The sequence below is a fragment of the Hirundo rustica genome, chromosome 19 (genome assembly GCF_015227805.2).
Source record: "Hirundo rustica isolate bHirRus1 chromosome 19, bHirRus1.pri.v3, whole genome shotgun sequence".
NCBI lineage: Eukaryota > Metazoa > Chordata > Aves > Passeriformes > Hirundinidae > Hirundo > Hirundo rustica.
In genome coordinates, this window is record NC_053468.1 from 3168387 (window position 1) to 3186143 (window position 17757).

Genomic DNA, 17757 nt, shown 5'->3' on the forward strand with positions numbered 1-17757 from the left:
ACAACAGGAGGTAGAAGTGTGTTATGAATGAAAATTGGGTTGAGATGTAAAAATAAGAAAGGTTCTTACATGAATGGTCTGAAGAGATATTGTGTGGGACAAGAACAAAGTCATCTGTGTCACAAGAGGAGTTCTTGCTACTGGTACTGGCAGAGTCTTTAGAGACTTGAAGATAGTTAGGAGGACCCAGTGGAGGGGAAGACAAATTTTCTTCTTGAATGTGCTGCATGTCTGGCAAAGACTGGAGGGGGGTGGTGGGAAAAAGCAAGTTAAAAAACCCACTGTAAATCCAGTGATTCAGAAAGTAAAAATGCCTTTGAACTGTGACATTTCAAATACTGCATAGCCCTGAAGAGTCAGTTTAGACAGTTCTATACTGATTAGGCTGTGAGTTTAAACAATTGTGCTTTATTCGATCATTCCTGGTGATACAGACATACCTGCTCCAAATGTCACAAAAATTGAAGTAATTGGCTTGTAATAAGGAGCCTTAGCCAAAAGGGCCAATTCAAAATTTATCTGTAACAGCCATTACATTACAAACCAAATCAGAATATCTAAAGGTTTGCTGCTCTCAAATTTGATACTTGTATATATTTTTTTACCTTAACCAAAAAGAACAACAAAAACCCCACAAGATCCAAAACAAGGAGCACGAGAGCACAGAAGTGTTAATGGTATTTAAGGAAAAGACAGAGGTGTTCCCTGCTCTTTGCTCCTGAACATGACAGTTTACAGTACTCAAGTATTAAAAGGTTTTAAAAATTCACGAATTCTTGGCTAAACATTCCAGATAATATTTTTTCAGAGGTTGTTGTGTAACACAGAACTTACTGGAGGAGAAGCAAAGCGACAAGGAGAGCTACCACAGGAACTGCCAGAGACTGAGCCTGGGTATGTGGGCACGGGTACAGGACAAGCTAGAAGAGAAAAAAACAGAGGGGGGAAAAAAAAGGGACTAAGACTTCTAAAGGCTTGAATTTCAAACAAATTTCCTCATTGCTTCTCATTCACAAGCCCTTACACAGCCTATAAGAACAGCACATCCTCAATCACACGAGGGTATTTAAGTTCAGCGCAAACGTCAAAAGAACAAGTAAATAAGTATCACATTTCAGTCTGGCATAATACAAGAAAGGATTCAACACTCATAATAGAGCACAACAACAGGCAGGCTGGGAAAAATGTCTCATAAACACTTGGTGTGATATCTGGCAGATCTTTCTCCCTCCCAGCCCTCAACATTCATCATTCACACAAATAAGTGAAAAAAACCCCAACCAACCACTTACATTTTTTCACTGTTGAAACGTGATCCAGGAACGGGTGGTTGAAAAATGCTTCTGTAGAACAAGAAACAACCACCATTGTGAGAAGATGTACAAATGACAGAATTTACAGACTGTATTGCAGATGGTGATAAATGGTTCCCTTCCCAGAATCAACAGTGCAGAGCCAGAGGGTGAAGAGCTTATAAGAGATTAAAGCTTTCTATGGTATGTGCTGCTGTAGTTTGGAAAGGAAACAAGAATCAATTGAATAACTTCAAACATCAGTCAGCAAGGCAAATCAGACTGAATCACTAGAAGACACCTTGTGACTGCACTTAAAGCCATGTACACAAGAAACCTCCCTATACTGCTGAGGAAATTATGTTCTCTGTGGTAGTAATTCAGTTTTAGTCTGTTCTCCAAAACAGTGAGCATTTTTCACACCAGACGCTGAAAGTATTTTCAGCTGCCTTTCCCAAGGATTGACATTTATTTTTGAAGCCATTAATGCTACACCTTAGGTGGCAAAAAAAAAAAAAAAAAAAAATCACAGTACAGCCATTCTCCTTTCCACTTTCCAACAGCACAACATGACCTGTGCAGCCAGTTCATGGCATAAAGCAGAATTAGACACCATTTCTTTAACAACCTCCTCAGTGAACTCGCTGTTGTTACATTAGAAATACTTTGCTTTTGTTGTAAATGGATATGCTGAGGCACTTTTAATTGAGCATAACCAGTTGGCCACCAGGTTCCATGGAAAGTTTTGTTCTGCAAGGAGCAGTGTTCAGCTGGTTCAGGGAATTTGAGGGTTGGTGGGAGCCAGCTGCTGAGCTGGGTGAACTTTAATGCCCCAACACTGGAGGAAAAACAATGCTGTGCCTCAGACATAAGCAAATAACAAGGAAAAAAAAAAGAGAAAGAATCTGAGGCCTGCAGTATCTCCCTTCCTTCAGCAACACTTTTCTCCATGACCCGATAAGGGAAGGAATCCAGCTGTAATGCCTGAACAATGTAATTATTAACTTGAACACAGGGATCAGGTGCTCTCCAGCTTTTGTACAACACCTGCTGTTCTACTTTATATTGCTGGAAGATCAACAACATTTCCAGTGCTATTTTTACCTTAACAACAGGCAACTGGGCTCTGTTATAAACTCTCCCTTTCACTCCCTTTGCTAAGCACATTCCAGAGCAGCCCCTCTGAGGCCCTTTAAGTGGCTCAGCCAAGGAAAACATGATTTTCATCACTGCCATTCTGCTTTCTATTTTTCTTTGGAAGCACAAATGCTTTCTCCCACCACCACAAGTGATACAGTGAATTTCCCATGTTTGAAGAAACTGTGGGGATCACCACACCCAGAGTGCAGAGTGGAATCAATTACTCACAGTCCACGTTTGTGATGTTTTATTTGTCCTACACGTAGAGATTCATATACAGGACTGTGGATACTGACAATATAATTTGTGACATTTGACCCAATTATCGTGAGCTTTTCCTGGATCTGAGCTAAAATTTTAAGATTGACATTCCTGGCAGCTATAAGAAAACTGCATGAACAAGTAGTGCTATAAAATTTAAATAAGCAGCATGAATATCATGACATACAAGATGCAGCAAAGAAGAATTAATCAAGATGTAACTTTTCAATTGTGTGTTTCCAAAGCGGGTTCTTCCAGTACATGGAGATCAGAAATGTTTGCTCCCAGTCTGATGCCAAAACACCGGTTAAAGTAACAGAAATAAGACTTCAACATGAAATTTAAGGTATAGCAGTAAACCCTTGAAGGAAAGGGCACAATTGAAAGAATTAAACTGATTTCTATTTCACTACTCAAAAACAAAGTCATAATTTATGTGCATCACTTAATACTGACAGTAGTTGCCCAGTGATTTGTTTTAGTTACTCTGCCTTCTTTATGAAAACAAGAGAAGAAAAAACCCACTTCACTTCTCATGTAATTGGCTGTGGACAAAAGGTCAAGATAATTATTCTGGTCACATGAATACAACTAACAAGGAAAGTCAAAAGAGCAAGAGGAAAAAAATACCTACCAAAGTCCATTCTATCCTTCTGGTTCCTCTGAAGCAAACCCAACAGCAGGTCAGCCAGGTAAGCTGATGTTTCCCTAGGAATGCTGCACACAAGAGGAAGTAAAACATGCATTAAATGTAAAGCATGCATTGAATAATGCATAGCACATTGAATTTCAGGGAATCAGCATTCTGCCACGTCCCCAAGTCATCACTATCTGTGCCTAGCAGACTCAGGTACACTTAGTTTCACCTAGGTACAATGAAGGCAAGATGCAACGTGATTCACTGGTATCACACTACATCCTTGCAAAGATAGCAGCAGCAAGTATTTTTATGAATCCCAGGCATTCCCCAAGATGAAAAAGTGTTCAATCAACAAGTGTAAGTGACAGGAAAGGCCATAGTGACATACCTAGGAATCAAATTCCTGTTCTTTTCATAAAACATTCTCAAATCTTGAGGACTATTGGCCTGCCAAATAAAAATGTGCATTAATTAAAGCTCGGTTTCATGGAGGAAACAGTTTTTGTATCCAAGCACACATACACAAAAAGGAGACTTTTGCATATGGGCATTAAAGGAGAAAACACCAAGCAGAGCAGCGACTCCAGCACTTGAGGATCCTTATTTTATGTATTTCCTCTGGATTGAACACACTCATCATGCAGACTAAGCATAAACAACTTCTCCCTTGGTACTCTCAAGCCTTTGCAGCACCAACACTCAGACATCGCTTGCTTCTGCTTTCCTGACTAGAAGCAAGGACCCCAGGAAATGTCCTTCAGACTGATAAAAGGGAAAAGGAAAGTGTTACCTGAAAAGGTGGTTTTCCAACAAGACACTGATAAATCACAGTCCCTATACTCCACAGGTCTGCTTTAGCATCATAGTGTTGAGACATAATCACTTCAGGGGCCTGGAAAGAACAGCAAAGTCTCAGAATGGAAAACAAAAAAAAAAAAAGGAAAGCCACAGCAATATGAATCTGCAGTATTAACAGAGACCATTTTATTGTAAGAGAAAATTAACATTTTCATGTGCATCACATGGGTTGAGAGGTACCAGCTCCATCTAAAACGAAAGCTGTGTTTCAAAACCACAAAAAAAACTAGAAAATGCTGATGCTCTGAAGAAAGCAACCAGCATTTGGCACGTTTGAGAAGAAAAGGGAAGTTATTTACTTGGCTTCTGCAGTTCTTCTTCTCGACAAAGAACCACTAAGTGATTTGCGGTTTGATGTCTCTCTGATTTTAACAATCACGATCTCCAAATCCCAAGGAGAAAAAAAAGGTAGTAGAACTATGGAATGGGGAACTGCACTCTGTCCCTGATTCCTGTAAAGCAACACGAGGCATCTGCCAATCTGCAGGCAGTCAGTTATTTTGTTTTGGCAGAAGCATGTTTGAGATAAGCAAGATAATGTGAAATATCCCTTACCATGTACATAGGGGAACCACACAGAGTTGCAGCCATCATGTTGCTGTGCAGATAACGAGCAAACCCAAAGTCAGCTGTGCAAAGAATAACCTTGGTCAATGAAGACAAGAGATCACTTTCAAATTCTTAACAGTCTAGAAATCACCTGTCTCTGACTGAAATCTGCTACAATTAACAGTGAGACGGAAAAAAAGACAGGTTTAATATCCAGCCAGCTACATGGAATAGTAGAATCTTTGTCATGCTGAAAGAATAATGTATTATCTTTCAAATGAGCGAGCCAAGAAGCAGCAGTGACATCATTTGCACAAACTGCTGCTCAGGCACCTCCCCAGCTGCACAACAGCCTGTCTGGCGTCAGCAGGAAAGGATTAAAGTCACTGGCTAAATATAAATGGCTCATTAAGAGTGATGAATATACAATCTGCCTGCAGTGAAATCACATCAGGTACAAGTTGAAGAAGTCAAGCTTCAGGTGCCTGAATTTTCCATGCAGGCAAAAGCATCTGAAGCTATCAAGTGAGGACAGCAAGGGAAGAAGTTTTGTCTTCCCTGTGTAGTTTTTGAGCAGAAGCACAGGAAAGAACTTGTTAAAAACAAGGTAGTTTTATATAGGCACCTAACAGACAACAAGGAGTGACTGAGACTCCTGAAGTGGCCTCTGCAGAGTTTGGTAGTATCTTGAATATTTGACATCTCTCCTCTGTTACAAGGCCAAACCTCCCTTCTGCCATGCCAAAAATAGGTCATAACCTTCATTCCTAAGCCTCTCAAAGAACCCTTAGGAGAATCTACCACTAAAAAACAAAACAGCTGGAACTGCAACTGGAGTCTTGCATACACAGAGTTTTGAAATGGGTTAAAGGCTACTCCAAGTTTCAAAAGTTAGATCTATCCCTAACTAAAATAGTTTGGTACTAGAAACGTCAGCTAAATAGATTTGTCCTGCAGATTTACTCAAAAAGGTCTTTATGATTCAATCTTTTTTTATCCTGAGAATGCAGCACAGCGTGAAGCTCATCATTCTTGACTCGCTGTCTGATTTGCATCAATTGAATACACTCCATATCCAGCACTTGAACTAGAGACACATTTCTGAGGAGGGGAAACAACCCAGCAGTGCCGATTTTCCCTTCCAATCGGGGAGAATTTACCTATTTTGATGCGTATGCCGCTGACACTGGATTTGCGCCGGCTGGCGTAGGACAGCAGAATGTTCTGGGGTTTGAGGTCCCTGTGGATGATGCCTTTGCTGTGCAGGATGCGCATGGCTGCTGCAATCTGCTGCAGGAACACGCGGATGGTGTCCTCACTGAGAGTCCCCTTAGCTGGCAGTGACACACACAGGAGCAAGGGGGGAGAATAAACATCAGTACCTTTAGGTAAAAGCAATGAACTTCACAGGGATCTGCTGAAAACATAGTGAATTATAATCAACTCATCATGAGTTACACTCAGAATGATCCAGTCTCCAGTGGTTTTTTTACAAACGTAAGTATTCTCAACATTATAGACATCACTATAGTTTTAGAGCAGCTACAGAACTCTGAGTCATCTGTTTTTCCAGTAGTTTATTCAACTTGGTGGCATGGTAATTGTAAAACTTCCCAATGGCCATTAACTCCTAAACTGGCTAAAAAGGCAAACGAGGCAAGAAAATAAAAGAACGTCACATTAAGTGCATCCAAAAATCATGTTAAAAGCTGAAGCCATAAAATTTGTCCTTTGAACAAATGATTATGGGGATGCCCAGAACCACTCTGCTCAGAAATTTCATCCATGGTAAAACTTATTTTGAAAGGAAAAAAGAAGAGATGTACTTTTGAAAGTCCCTTCTGAAGGTATTATCTCATTCTGCTTCTGATAAAGCACTGAACACAGCAGCTGGATTTCACTGTCGGAGTCTTCCCAAAGGTTTTAATAGCAAGTGAATTAAGCTTTTAATACACACAGTTACCATAACAATAGCTGTGCACAGAAAAAGTTCCTTCAACACACTGAGATACAAGGGCAGGTAGAATATTTGAATCATGAAAAATATGAAGATTAACATCTCTGCTCAAAATTTTAGTTGGAATAAGAATCCATTTGTCATGATGCTGTAAATTCTGTCCTCACTTTGGGCAAAGCCATTTTCCATGGAAAATCTCTCCTAAGCCAGCACTGCCTCTTTCTTCAGAGCGTTATTATATAAGTAAATCAGTGTTTTTAAGTTCACATCTTGGAAAAGAAAAACAGGTGCAATCAAAACACTGGGAACAGCCCCCAAAATGCAGTTTTAGAAATAGAAACCCACACTTTTTTTTTTTCAGCATGCTACTTATGGTTAACTACAGCTTCTCCCTCATTGACAAATAAGGGAATGTTACATTCAGCCGTGGAAAAAAACCCAGCATTTTCTGTCTGTGTATTATCACATTCACCCTCATTCACCCATATTTAAAGCACAAGCAAAAAAAAATCTCAGAGAAACACCAATGGATGTCAGGAGTACAGAATATAAACACGTAAAGCTAGGGAAATACAGTAATCAATTACCTTGTAAGTAATCTGCCAAGTCCCCACCATTGCAGTACTGTTAAAAAACAAAGGGTTTTATTCAAAACACAAGCACTGAAACTGCTACATCATTTCTACTTTGTGATCTTTTAATGAAAATTAGATCCCTTCCAGCTGTTTGCCTTAGAATTGTTTTGTTAATTATTTGTAATTAATAATTCGAGGTGTTACACTTCATCAATACTTACAGTACCATAATATGAAACGGAATAATTTATGAAACAAACAGTGCTGATAAATTCAGTGGGGCATAGGAAATTCATAATTTACTTTTCAAAATTTGTTTTAGCAAGCCATGGTTAGTTTGCACCTATGCAAAGGAATGGTTTTCTCAAAAAGTCTTTAAAATCAACCAGAAACATACATGTTAACACATACCTCCATGACCAAAAAGACAGAATTGGGCATTTCCTAAAAGGGGAGAAGAAAACTGATTTAAGAATGTGAGAAGACAAAGTCTGTGCTTGCATTAACCAAATGTAACTTAGGATTTTTCAATCACTGAGACACCTTAATGTAAGGTCACTGTTTCAGAGCATAGCAAAAGTGTAGATTCTCCACTATGAGATATTTTACATTTCCAAAAATATTTTCATATGCAAAAACATAAAACCATCAGGCAATACTTCCATAAAGTGTCTCCCTGAGTGAGCTCTTGGCAGAAGCACATCAGTGCCATGCTTCTCATGGCAGAGCTGGGAGCTGTGTCCATCCTCCTCAGATTTTCCAAAGCACTGACCTCCCATGACCTATCTGCAACCTGAATTCCCTCTCTTGTAATTGGGGAAAAGTTCCTGAAAGACAGATTGCCTAACTTCTACTGTGAATTATCTATACACTCCACAAATCCAGTTAAAAAAATAAATCTGTGCTTAAACCTGACTGTATCAAAATTATTCATCCTTTTTCCAAATATTTATTTTGTGTGAGGGAAGAAAGGCCTGACCTGTCTGTGCTAATAATCAACATTGTTTTCCACAGTCTCCTGCACAAGACAGTTCTGTTGGGCCTACAAGGTTGAAGATTCTGAGAGTTTTTAGAAAGCAAAAGTCTTTTTTTTGCCCTCTGAGCTGATTAAGATTGAAAGGCAAGAACACAACGAGAACTGGAAGGAAACTAAGGGAAGTGTACAGTAAACAGGATGATGCTCTTAGTTACACAGCGTGTTACCTCCCTTTCCTTTTAAAAATAAACTTAAACAAGGGCTGACAGATTGAGGGAAAATATGTTTTTTAAGACAGTTGAAGGAAAAAAGCGAGATGGCACCAGACAAGGCCAGGCACATGGCCCAGTGGGAAGTGGGACTGCAGACAGTCTGACTAAATTCTGCTAAACAGTGTGACAAGAAAGTCAAAAGGGACATTGCACAGCAAAATAAGCACAGTGAACTCAGCCATCTTCCTCTGTGCTTGCACTGAAACTTCGGCAGATGTTTAATTTGACCACTCTGGCAAGAATTACCACCAGGGTGCCATTGTCAAGGGCTCACTAACAGCTAATGTTATACAGCTTGAAAAAGAGAAATAAAAGCAAGAATGGGTCCATGGGCCCAGGCTAGAGAAACCAAAGACATTAACACACAGCACAGAGCTCAGGGATGGCACAACCCATCAAAGCCAACCCAGCACAGACATCCAGACAACTACAGACAATGGTAATAATTACAGTTCAAGATGAACTGGCTGGTTTAAGGTTAATTCAATACTGTATTAGCCTACTTCACTTTTGGGAAGCATTTAGCCACTCATGTCTGCGTTACAGAAATGCATTTGAGGTTCTTTCCAGCCCAAAACACCAAGCATGTTTTGCAGTTTTGTTTACATTTGGAAATTAGCTTAAAAGAAAGCAATTTTCTAGGAGCATGAGTCAAATCTGTTGGGAATAGCAGGCAAACTCCAACCAATACAGAATATGAAAGCAGCAGCAGATCACATTTCAGGAAGTCCCAACTGTTCAATGTTTCTTCAATAGCTGTGACCAACATGAACCAAAATTTACATTCCCATAAACACCTCAAAACCTCAATGCGTACAGCAAAGCAAAAAAACCCAGAAGTAATTACTTGCTTTGCTAATTACTGAAAATATATAATTGTTCCTTTCTGCATTGCTCCTTTGCAACACCACCTTCTAAGACAGCAGCTGTCTTTCAGGAATCCCAAAGATGCCAAACAGCAACTCTGAGATCCCAATTTATCAAACTGAAAATTCTGCCAGGATCACTTCACTTAAAGGACAACTGTGACGTGGAAAAGAACAAGCCAGCTAAGAAGCATGGAAAGTCCATTCTCCAGTGACAAGAAAGCAGCTCAGCTCCTGGATTTCCACCCCAGCATTGCAATCCCATGAATCACAAAGATGTTCCACGGCGTCAGAGCCTCCACTGCACAAAACCAGCAGCTTATGGCAGCATGTAATGCTCAGCTCATGACAGACATTTATTCATTACAGAACTAAGAGGATGTGTTTTCTGGATTCCCTTGGAAACAAAGTGCTCTCAAATGAACTGCTCTCTTCAGAAACTTAAGAGCTGATGATTTGCCCTGCCGTACCAGCCCTCACCTTTTTAGAAAGCCATTTCTGCAGACCACGCTGCATTGCCCTCAAATAGAATTACTTTTTTTTTTTTTTTTAGTTTATATTTTTGGTGAAAAATAACAAATCAAGAAGTCATAGTAAGAAGCAGAGCATGTTTCCTTAATGTAGCTTGGAAAAATCTTCTTTTAATAAGTCAGGAGAGCAGATTAGAGATTCCACAAAGACAATTTCCCAGGCTCAGAAGTTCTCTCCACTTCATATTGAGGAAGTAATACCAACTGATACCAACCTCCACAGCCACAACTTGTCCCAACTTGAACTCATAACCAAACACTTTTCAAAATCCCACCAACACAAGCTTTAGCTCAAAACAGCAGAACTTGTTCAGCCCTTCAGAGTTGCTCAAATTTTGCCTTACAGTTTTTGGCCAGCCTGACTGGGAATGTGATCTCCATTTTGGGAATACATTCAGAACAGACAAGCCAGTTCTGGAGACACATTTTTCCCTCCTAAATTGTTTTGCTGAACAATAAAGCTCTTCCTATCAACATTCCCCAGACTTGTGATTTCTGTTGACTTGCTAAGCAGAGCAAAAGTGCTCAAAATGGAAAGATTAGAAAACCAGCATGTTTCAGATCTAACATTCAGGAATAAAGCTGACCTAGCAAGTTATTTTAAACTGCCTCTTGAAACAGATAACAATGCTTTCAACAATTTGCATTGATGTACAGATCACAAATTTAGTGCAGCTGGAGCTGTTCTGACCTACACTTCTACCTAGACAAATAAGCACAACAAATATCTGCTGTGTTGCAACAATTACCAGTTTTGCCCAGCAACTCTTGTCTGCCTGCTGAAAGTTTTCTTGACAAAAACCTACTTTTGCAACTTTTTATTCTGAATCCAAGTTTTATTTGCAAGGAAAGGGTAACAGCAAACCAACTCACAATTCTGAAAGGTAAACAGATAAACCTAAGAGAAAGAGGTTAAGAGTCAGCATATTTGCTAAAACTTGCTATATTTCAACCCAAGGCTTCCACCAGTTGTCTTGGGGGATGCAAAGTTCCAACCTGAATCACAATCTCAGCACAGTAGTTCCATTTAAAAAAAATATTAATTGAAAAAGAAATCGAAACATCCATAGTTCCTTCCAAGAGCTGTTGCTAGATCTCTGGAGTACTGGCAGAAACATTCCCTAGATTTCATTTTGGTTCACAAGTCCTCCTTTAGAACAAGCTGAAGGTCTGCAAGGAACTTAGTGAGCTCCCAAAGCAGAAACTGTGGCGAGTAGCTACTCTCTGAGTCTGTGGATTTTATTCCGTTGCAGTTCGTGATGGGAGAGATAACCTGACAGCTTGAGCACTGTCATTATCTGATTAATTTTCTGCTATGTTCATTTGTGCTATATTGGATGTAATTTTTTTGGCCAGGAATGCACTTTTTTTTTCCCCCTGTTTTTTTTTTTTTTGGTTTTAAAGGCACTTGGCAAAAATTCTAATAATGTAGTGAAAAAGGACAGGTCCAGATCTTTTAAAGGCTGTTTCTCTCTCTATTACAGACATTCTTGATTTACTTTGTGAGTGCAACCAGCAGCAACTTCTGTGTTTGTCTCCTATCACCTAAAGGACTGAACATCTTGTTAATTCTGACAAAATGTTAAATCTCAGACTAAATGTCACTTGACATGTGCCTGTAGGATTCAAACGGGGTGCATGCTGCCAATTATTCACATAAAAGAGCAATCAGCCACGGAGAAATGCACCACAAGAACTGGATCATCCATTTGCTGGTAGTGAAATGCCGTATTTAACCAGTATCTGGGAGGTGGGGAAAGGGGCTGCTCTGCTGCCCAGCACCAAGGAAAGGCACAGCTGCTCTCAGCACAAAGGTTCAGCACACTTGTGTACTAAAAAAATCGTGTGAAACTGTTCTGAAATTCAAATTACAGCACCCAGGCAGCAGGTAAGCAAAAGACTGTGCAGTAATTCTTCTGAAATTCAAATTACAGGATCTGGGCACAGCAGGTAAGCTAAGGCCTGTGTAGTAGCCCCAACTCTTTGGTCCTGTGGGCCACAACAATTCTAATCCTGGTAGTCCCCAGGCTCCAACATCTACCCTTGGCATCATCCCTGCACTGTCATAACCAACTTTTCAGCTGGCATCAGCTGCCAGGTAGTGTTTCAAAATCTTTACAGTTGCTACAGGGCAGGATTTTTCTTTTTAATCTGAACAGCATGTTCTCATGTGATTACTTCCACAAAGACACAGAGGATGGATATTGACAAACACAAAGCCCTTGAGCAAGGAGCTGAGGGGACAAAAATAAAGATGTTGAGACATCCTCTGTTCTGCTGGGAGTGTGGAGGCAATGAAAGCTATGAGACACCGAGATCAGGAGCACACACAGGATGCCTGGAGCAAATATCTCAAGAAATACATGCAATAGCACCAGAGCAACTGGAGTCCTTTGGTAAAGCAGAGGTATTTAAATCCTGCTGCTAAAACAACAGTTCCTCCCCTCAGCACCCCTAGTAAGAACTCCTGGGCTCTGTGTACAAGCAAAGCTGAGCTGGAGGTCCCAGAAGAATCTCTGGCTCCATTCCCACTGGCTTTCTCTGCTTCCAAGGACAGCAGAAGCAGCTGGAGGTTTTTTGTCTGCTCAGTACCAACAAGCTAAGACAAGAAGCAATTTTTATCCAGATACTGTTTCTCCAATAACACTCTAGAAATTAGTTCTCCCTAAACTACTGTTCAAATAGCAAACTTCAGACTCTATACAGTGAGGACATTAATTCACTCTCCTAAAATGCTATCTCCAAGATACATTACAGGCTTTCATTCTGAGGGCTGACATTCTAGAGAGGTTTTAAATTAAATTATTTGCTAAAACAGGCACTGTCTAGCACTGTGTAAGAGATTAGTTCGACTCAGCACACGCTTGGGATCATGAACTGCACAAAACTGTAAATTCATGCCCTAAATATAGAACATTCCAAATAACTTACTGATACCTTCATACTTCAGTGGAATACTTTATCCAAGGATCTCAGTGCATTTTATGCTGGTAAGTTAGAGGCTATTTTAGACTTCTTTGGCGTTTGAGAAATAGTGGCTCCACTTCCCCAATTACCAGGATCCAAGATTGATTTTCTTTTGCAAGATGAATGACATCCCACAGCACCACCACAGGAAAAGAGTTGCATCCTTAAACCATTTCAGAGATTTGGGAGGTTTTTTTACCCTTGAATGACAGACAATCAAACACTTGCCCAAGAAGATAAGCAAAAAATGTCTCTCTTGCTATCCGTCTATTGAATTTGCACTTTTTTTAAGCACTTCACAAAAAAAAAGCATTTTACTTTCAGGGGTGAGCTACTTTCCAGAGCCCTCCTGCTGAAAAACCTTTGTCTCTCACAGACGGAAGGTTTTTATTTAAATATCTCTCCAAGTTCCCTCAGCCTGAGCACCATGGCCTCCACACCCTGGTGTGTGCAGCTCCCCAGCCCTGTGAGGTGGCACCAACAGCAGCAGAGTGCTCTGCTTACATAAAATGCTTATCTGCGGCTCAAACCTGCCAGAGCTGCACGTCCACCTCACAGAAATCAAGGGCAATTATCCTGCTGGCTGCAGAACAAAACATTTTTATGCCCCCATTAACACACACCAGTTCACTGGGGTGTGGCTCCAGATGAATGGGCACTTCTAGTACTTGAACTTCAGACACACTAATAACATATCAAAATAGTGTTCACAGGAGATGAAGGATCAGCGGTGGAGAAGGTCTGAAAATGTTCATGCACGATCAGCAGAATGGTCCACAAGTTCTTCCTGGATTTAATTAAACCTTCATGGTGTATCTATATTTATTATGCTGACTTGTGCGAGTGGTCATGCTACAGGAACACAACCATAAATGAAGAGACATGAAGGAGAAGGAATCTAACTACTTCCTGAAAACCAACCTGAATGAAGCTTTTTGCAATATATAAAATAATAACTTTACATCTATTCTCAAAAGATACACTCTAAATTGCTATGCAGGGATAGAGCTTTAATCTCAAAGTACTGCCATTAATTTAATATTATGAGATGTGAAAATATTTCCCCTTAATCACAATCAATTCACACTCTTTTCACTTAGTTTTGCCACCTTCATGCACGCCATCTTTTCTATACGAAAACTCAAAGCAACAATCAGCTCTTGGCTTATTCAGCTACATGATCTGTCAAACTGCAACTGAATGAGGAGCCTTTCTTCATTTCAAACTGTCTAAGGTTAAGAAAAGCTCCAGCCTAACAGACCTACAAAAATAAAACAGACTCCCATTCACACTGAGAACTTCCTACTGTGACACAGACTCCACTGGCTCCAGCACTGAATTAAAAAAAAAAACAGCTTCTGTAAACTCAGAAATAGCTTGAAATCCTAAAGTCTTATCTGCTGGACTGTATCACTGTGCTCACAATACCCTGGCAAAAAGGGCAGCACATGCTAGAACATGAAATGCTAAAGAAAATTAGTAGGTGTAACAGCCTACTAGACATGAGAATGCCTTGCATAGTGTTCATTCTTGCTGGGGTATAAATTAACGTAATCACAGAAGTTAATGATGTCTGCCACTTCACAAACACAGCAGAAAGGGAAAAGCTTATCTGTGCAAGTGGCACACTCTTTATACCATATTTTGCAAAGCAATTCCTTCTGTAGAAGCAGGATCCTGCTGCCAAGCTTTGTGTTTGCTATGGCTGTATTTGAAATGTATCAAGGTACAGGACACAGGTTTGCCCTTCTCTTTGCTTTAACTGCTCATTCTATTCAAACACAATACTTGGTGACAAGCAGCAACATTCCCTTCTCAAATGGAGCAGCACTCATCATTCAAGTCCTGTCACCCTTTCCTGGGGCAGAACAGAAAAGCCTAAAAGTAATGATTATAAAAACCCTTTACCTAAAGAAACCATAGACAACTGTAGGACTCTGTAGTCTCTTTCCTTGTGCATAAATCAAAAGAACAAGAGTTTCTCCAAAGCTCAGATGTTAAATCATCAAAATACCTAATCAGTCCACTACCCCCAGGCTGAGCTGCAGAGCTGACTAAGGAACCTTCACATATCAACTATAAATGATAAATCTAAAATTCAGCAGCTTACTCACACACCAACACCCTCAGTCAACAATTCCAGTTGCTTTTGAGATGTCTGGACATACTAAATTTAGGATGCTGAGAGATTATTTCCACTTAGCAATACTCAGGAAAACCTGGTCTCCTCAAGAAGCACAACAGACAATACTTTCCCTCTCAGAGAAGATAATATCACTCAAAATGAAGAATTTTGAAGTCAAGATCCACGAAAAACAGAGTCTATAGATTGAACGTAGAAGTTTTGATGCAGGGTCAGTTGCTCCATGAACATCACAGCTTTGTACCAAAAGTCACTCGTGTGCTACAGACCTAGAAAACCTGAGCCCACCTAATTTATGTCACATGAACACAGATTTCCATAGCAAGAGGTACACATCCACACCAACGAAAAGCTTTTAGCATGTGAATGTGTAAAGACAGGAAAGACTGAATGTCACAATCTTTATTTCTTGTTGCTTTGACTACGCAATGCCCCAAAGGTGCTTCCCAGTAATTTTTTTCATCAGTGTAACTCTGTATTTAAAATCAGAGCTGAGCCCAGGAGATAAATTCTTGTTCAAGAGTTGTTCTTATTCAAGCAGAACAAATGGCTGCATGAGCTACCTCATGTCTTAGCTTTGCTCAACACTGGCAGGCCTTAGGATACAAAAATGTACTTCCTAAGCAGAACACGCTCCCCTGGACAGGCTGCAGAGTAACTCCTCAACCTTACCAGGCAGGACCCTGGCAATAAAGAGAGAAAGACAATCTGAAGCCATTTTACTTGAAAAGATCCCACTGTCTGCTTGGCTTTTTTCTCTGTATCCTGTCCTTCTGAACACACAGGCAACAGACAAATGTGATTGTGGTTTTCTACTTCCTTCAGCTCCTCCTCACTGTGACACAGGGCTGAACACCACGTTTCTTTGACAGATCCCTAAATGCTGCTCTTGCTGCCACTTGTTTTTGCTAAATTCCAAACTGATGACAGGAACAAAGTAGATGCATTCAAAATAAACTCAGAATAAATCCATTCAAAATCTTCTACTTGGCATATATTATATGTATTAATCATATTTCCATAAATTAATTTTAATGAAAAAAAATCAAAATATATTTTACCTGGACATCATAAAGAGCTACAATGTTCTCGTGCTGAAGTTCCTGTAAAACAAAAATATTTGTATTATGGAAAAAGGTTATTAGAACTACTACTACCATTATTATTATTAATTGGATTTGCTGATAATGCTGATTTGGTGATAATCAAAGAGAATCTTTTTAAGATGATCAGATGGAATACAGAAGAAATCCCAGCCATTTAGACAATATATACAGGATAAGGAAGTTAGGCAATGGCTTGAGAGGTCACAAAAACATTTGGTTCCAGAACTTGATGTCTGTGACTTGTTACAGAAAGCACCAGAGCACAAGATCCTCTAATGAGCACTGAAAGCTGACAAGATTTAATTTTCTACTCTTACACAGTTTCTTGCTTAGTGAAGTAACCAACCAGACCATGTTCAAATCAACCTTACTTTTGTACTACAAAGAAAATCAAACCAAATAGCATTAAATAAAACTCATGGGACAGCACAATAATTATTTGCAGCTGCTCAAAAAACTTTTGTTTGTTAAGTACTTGCAACACACTAATACACCCAACACGAATTCTGGTATGTAATAAATAAATAAATGAGAATATTATATGTATGTTATAGTATATAAAGTACAGTGATGTATCTCAAGAAGCTCAGAAACATGGGAAGAAAGCAGCACTCATTACTGTGTGAAATGAGATGTGAAATTCAGAGAGGAGGGGATGCTAAATGACCACCCAAGGAGATGTTTCCATAAAATAACACTGAAAAACCAGAAGATGTCCATTGAATTTCCTCTGTTAGAGCCACACTCCACGTTTTAAGGCAATTATCACAAGTCAGAAATGGGCAGCTGCTTCAGGAATTAAAGTCAGCTCACTGATTTCAGCTTTCAGGGCAGCTTTGGGCAAAAAAAAAAATGAAGAAAGATCAAAGACTGATGCTTCACCCTCAGGTATACTCTGCTGGGAAAAGGTGCCACATTGGCCATCCTGAGGGACAGTCTTCCACAGGTGGAATAAGCAAAGCACAGACACTGGTTCCACAAAAAATTGCTGCTTTGAACTGCAAAAGGATGCTCACAACCTGTTCTGAGACATTTCCAGAACTAAAGATGTAATTTTTTTTCTGTTTTTCTTAGTATTTTTATTTCTGGATCCCTAACAAAGAAACAGCACAACAGCAATTATTGTGATACCATCCATGACCTGGAATGAACTAGGTCAGAAGTCTCTTTTCCTTTTCGAGCCAAGCAGCTTTAAAAATCACTGCAAATTAACATACCTTTAAGATTTTTATTTCTTTTCCAAGCAGGATTTGTGACTTCGACAAGTTCTTTTTGTTAATACTCTTTATGGCTACTTCCCAATCAGTTTTCTGGAAGCGAACAAAAAAAGTATTGTCGGTTTACTTTTTTTTTTTCCTTTTTTAACTTTATCCTCTAACAACTATCTAAGAAAACACAGAGAAAAAGTTGCAAGATTACCCCTCTTCCACCCACCAGTTATTACCACACCACGTGACACCATCAAGAACTATTTAATTCCACAATAGCTTAGACAGCTATTAAAATCCAGCTTCGGCTACACTGCATTTTAATGGATTCCAAAGCATTTAAAACAAACAAACAAAGAAAAAACCAACAAGCAATCACAGACCAATTATTTTTTTGACAGCAGTGCAATGTATCTG

At 39.6% G+C, this 17757-nt stretch overlaps 1 protein-coding gene across 1 annotated transcript in view; it reads right to left on the minus strand.

Moving 5' to 3' along the window:
* Window positions 1-17757, minus strand: part of ULK2 (unc-51 like autophagy activating kinase 2) — a 36394-nt gene that overhangs the window by 17052 nt on the left and 1585 nt on the right. Inside the window, exons 2-13 of the mRNA XM_040082142.1 lie at window positions 17350-17442; window positions 16088-16129; window positions 7684-7716; window positions 7285-7321; window positions 5901-6074; window positions 4747-4820; window positions 4124-4225; window positions 3722-3780; window positions 3328-3410; window positions 1293-1343; window positions 835-920; window positions 70-241 (exon numbers count right to left, since the gene is read on the minus strand). Of these exons, the coding sequence (XP_039938076.1) occupies window positions 70-241; window positions 835-920; window positions 1293-1343; window positions 3328-3410; window positions 3722-3780; window positions 4124-4225; window positions 4747-4820; window positions 5901-6074; window positions 7285-7321; window positions 7684-7716; window positions 16088-16129; window positions 17350-17442 (1006 nt within the window). The remainder of the gene's footprint in view (window positions 1-69; window positions 242-834; window positions 921-1292; window positions 1344-3327; window positions 3411-3721; window positions 3781-4123; window positions 4226-4746; window positions 4821-5900; window positions 6075-7284; window positions 7322-7683; window positions 7717-16087; window positions 16130-17349; window positions 17443-17757) is intronic.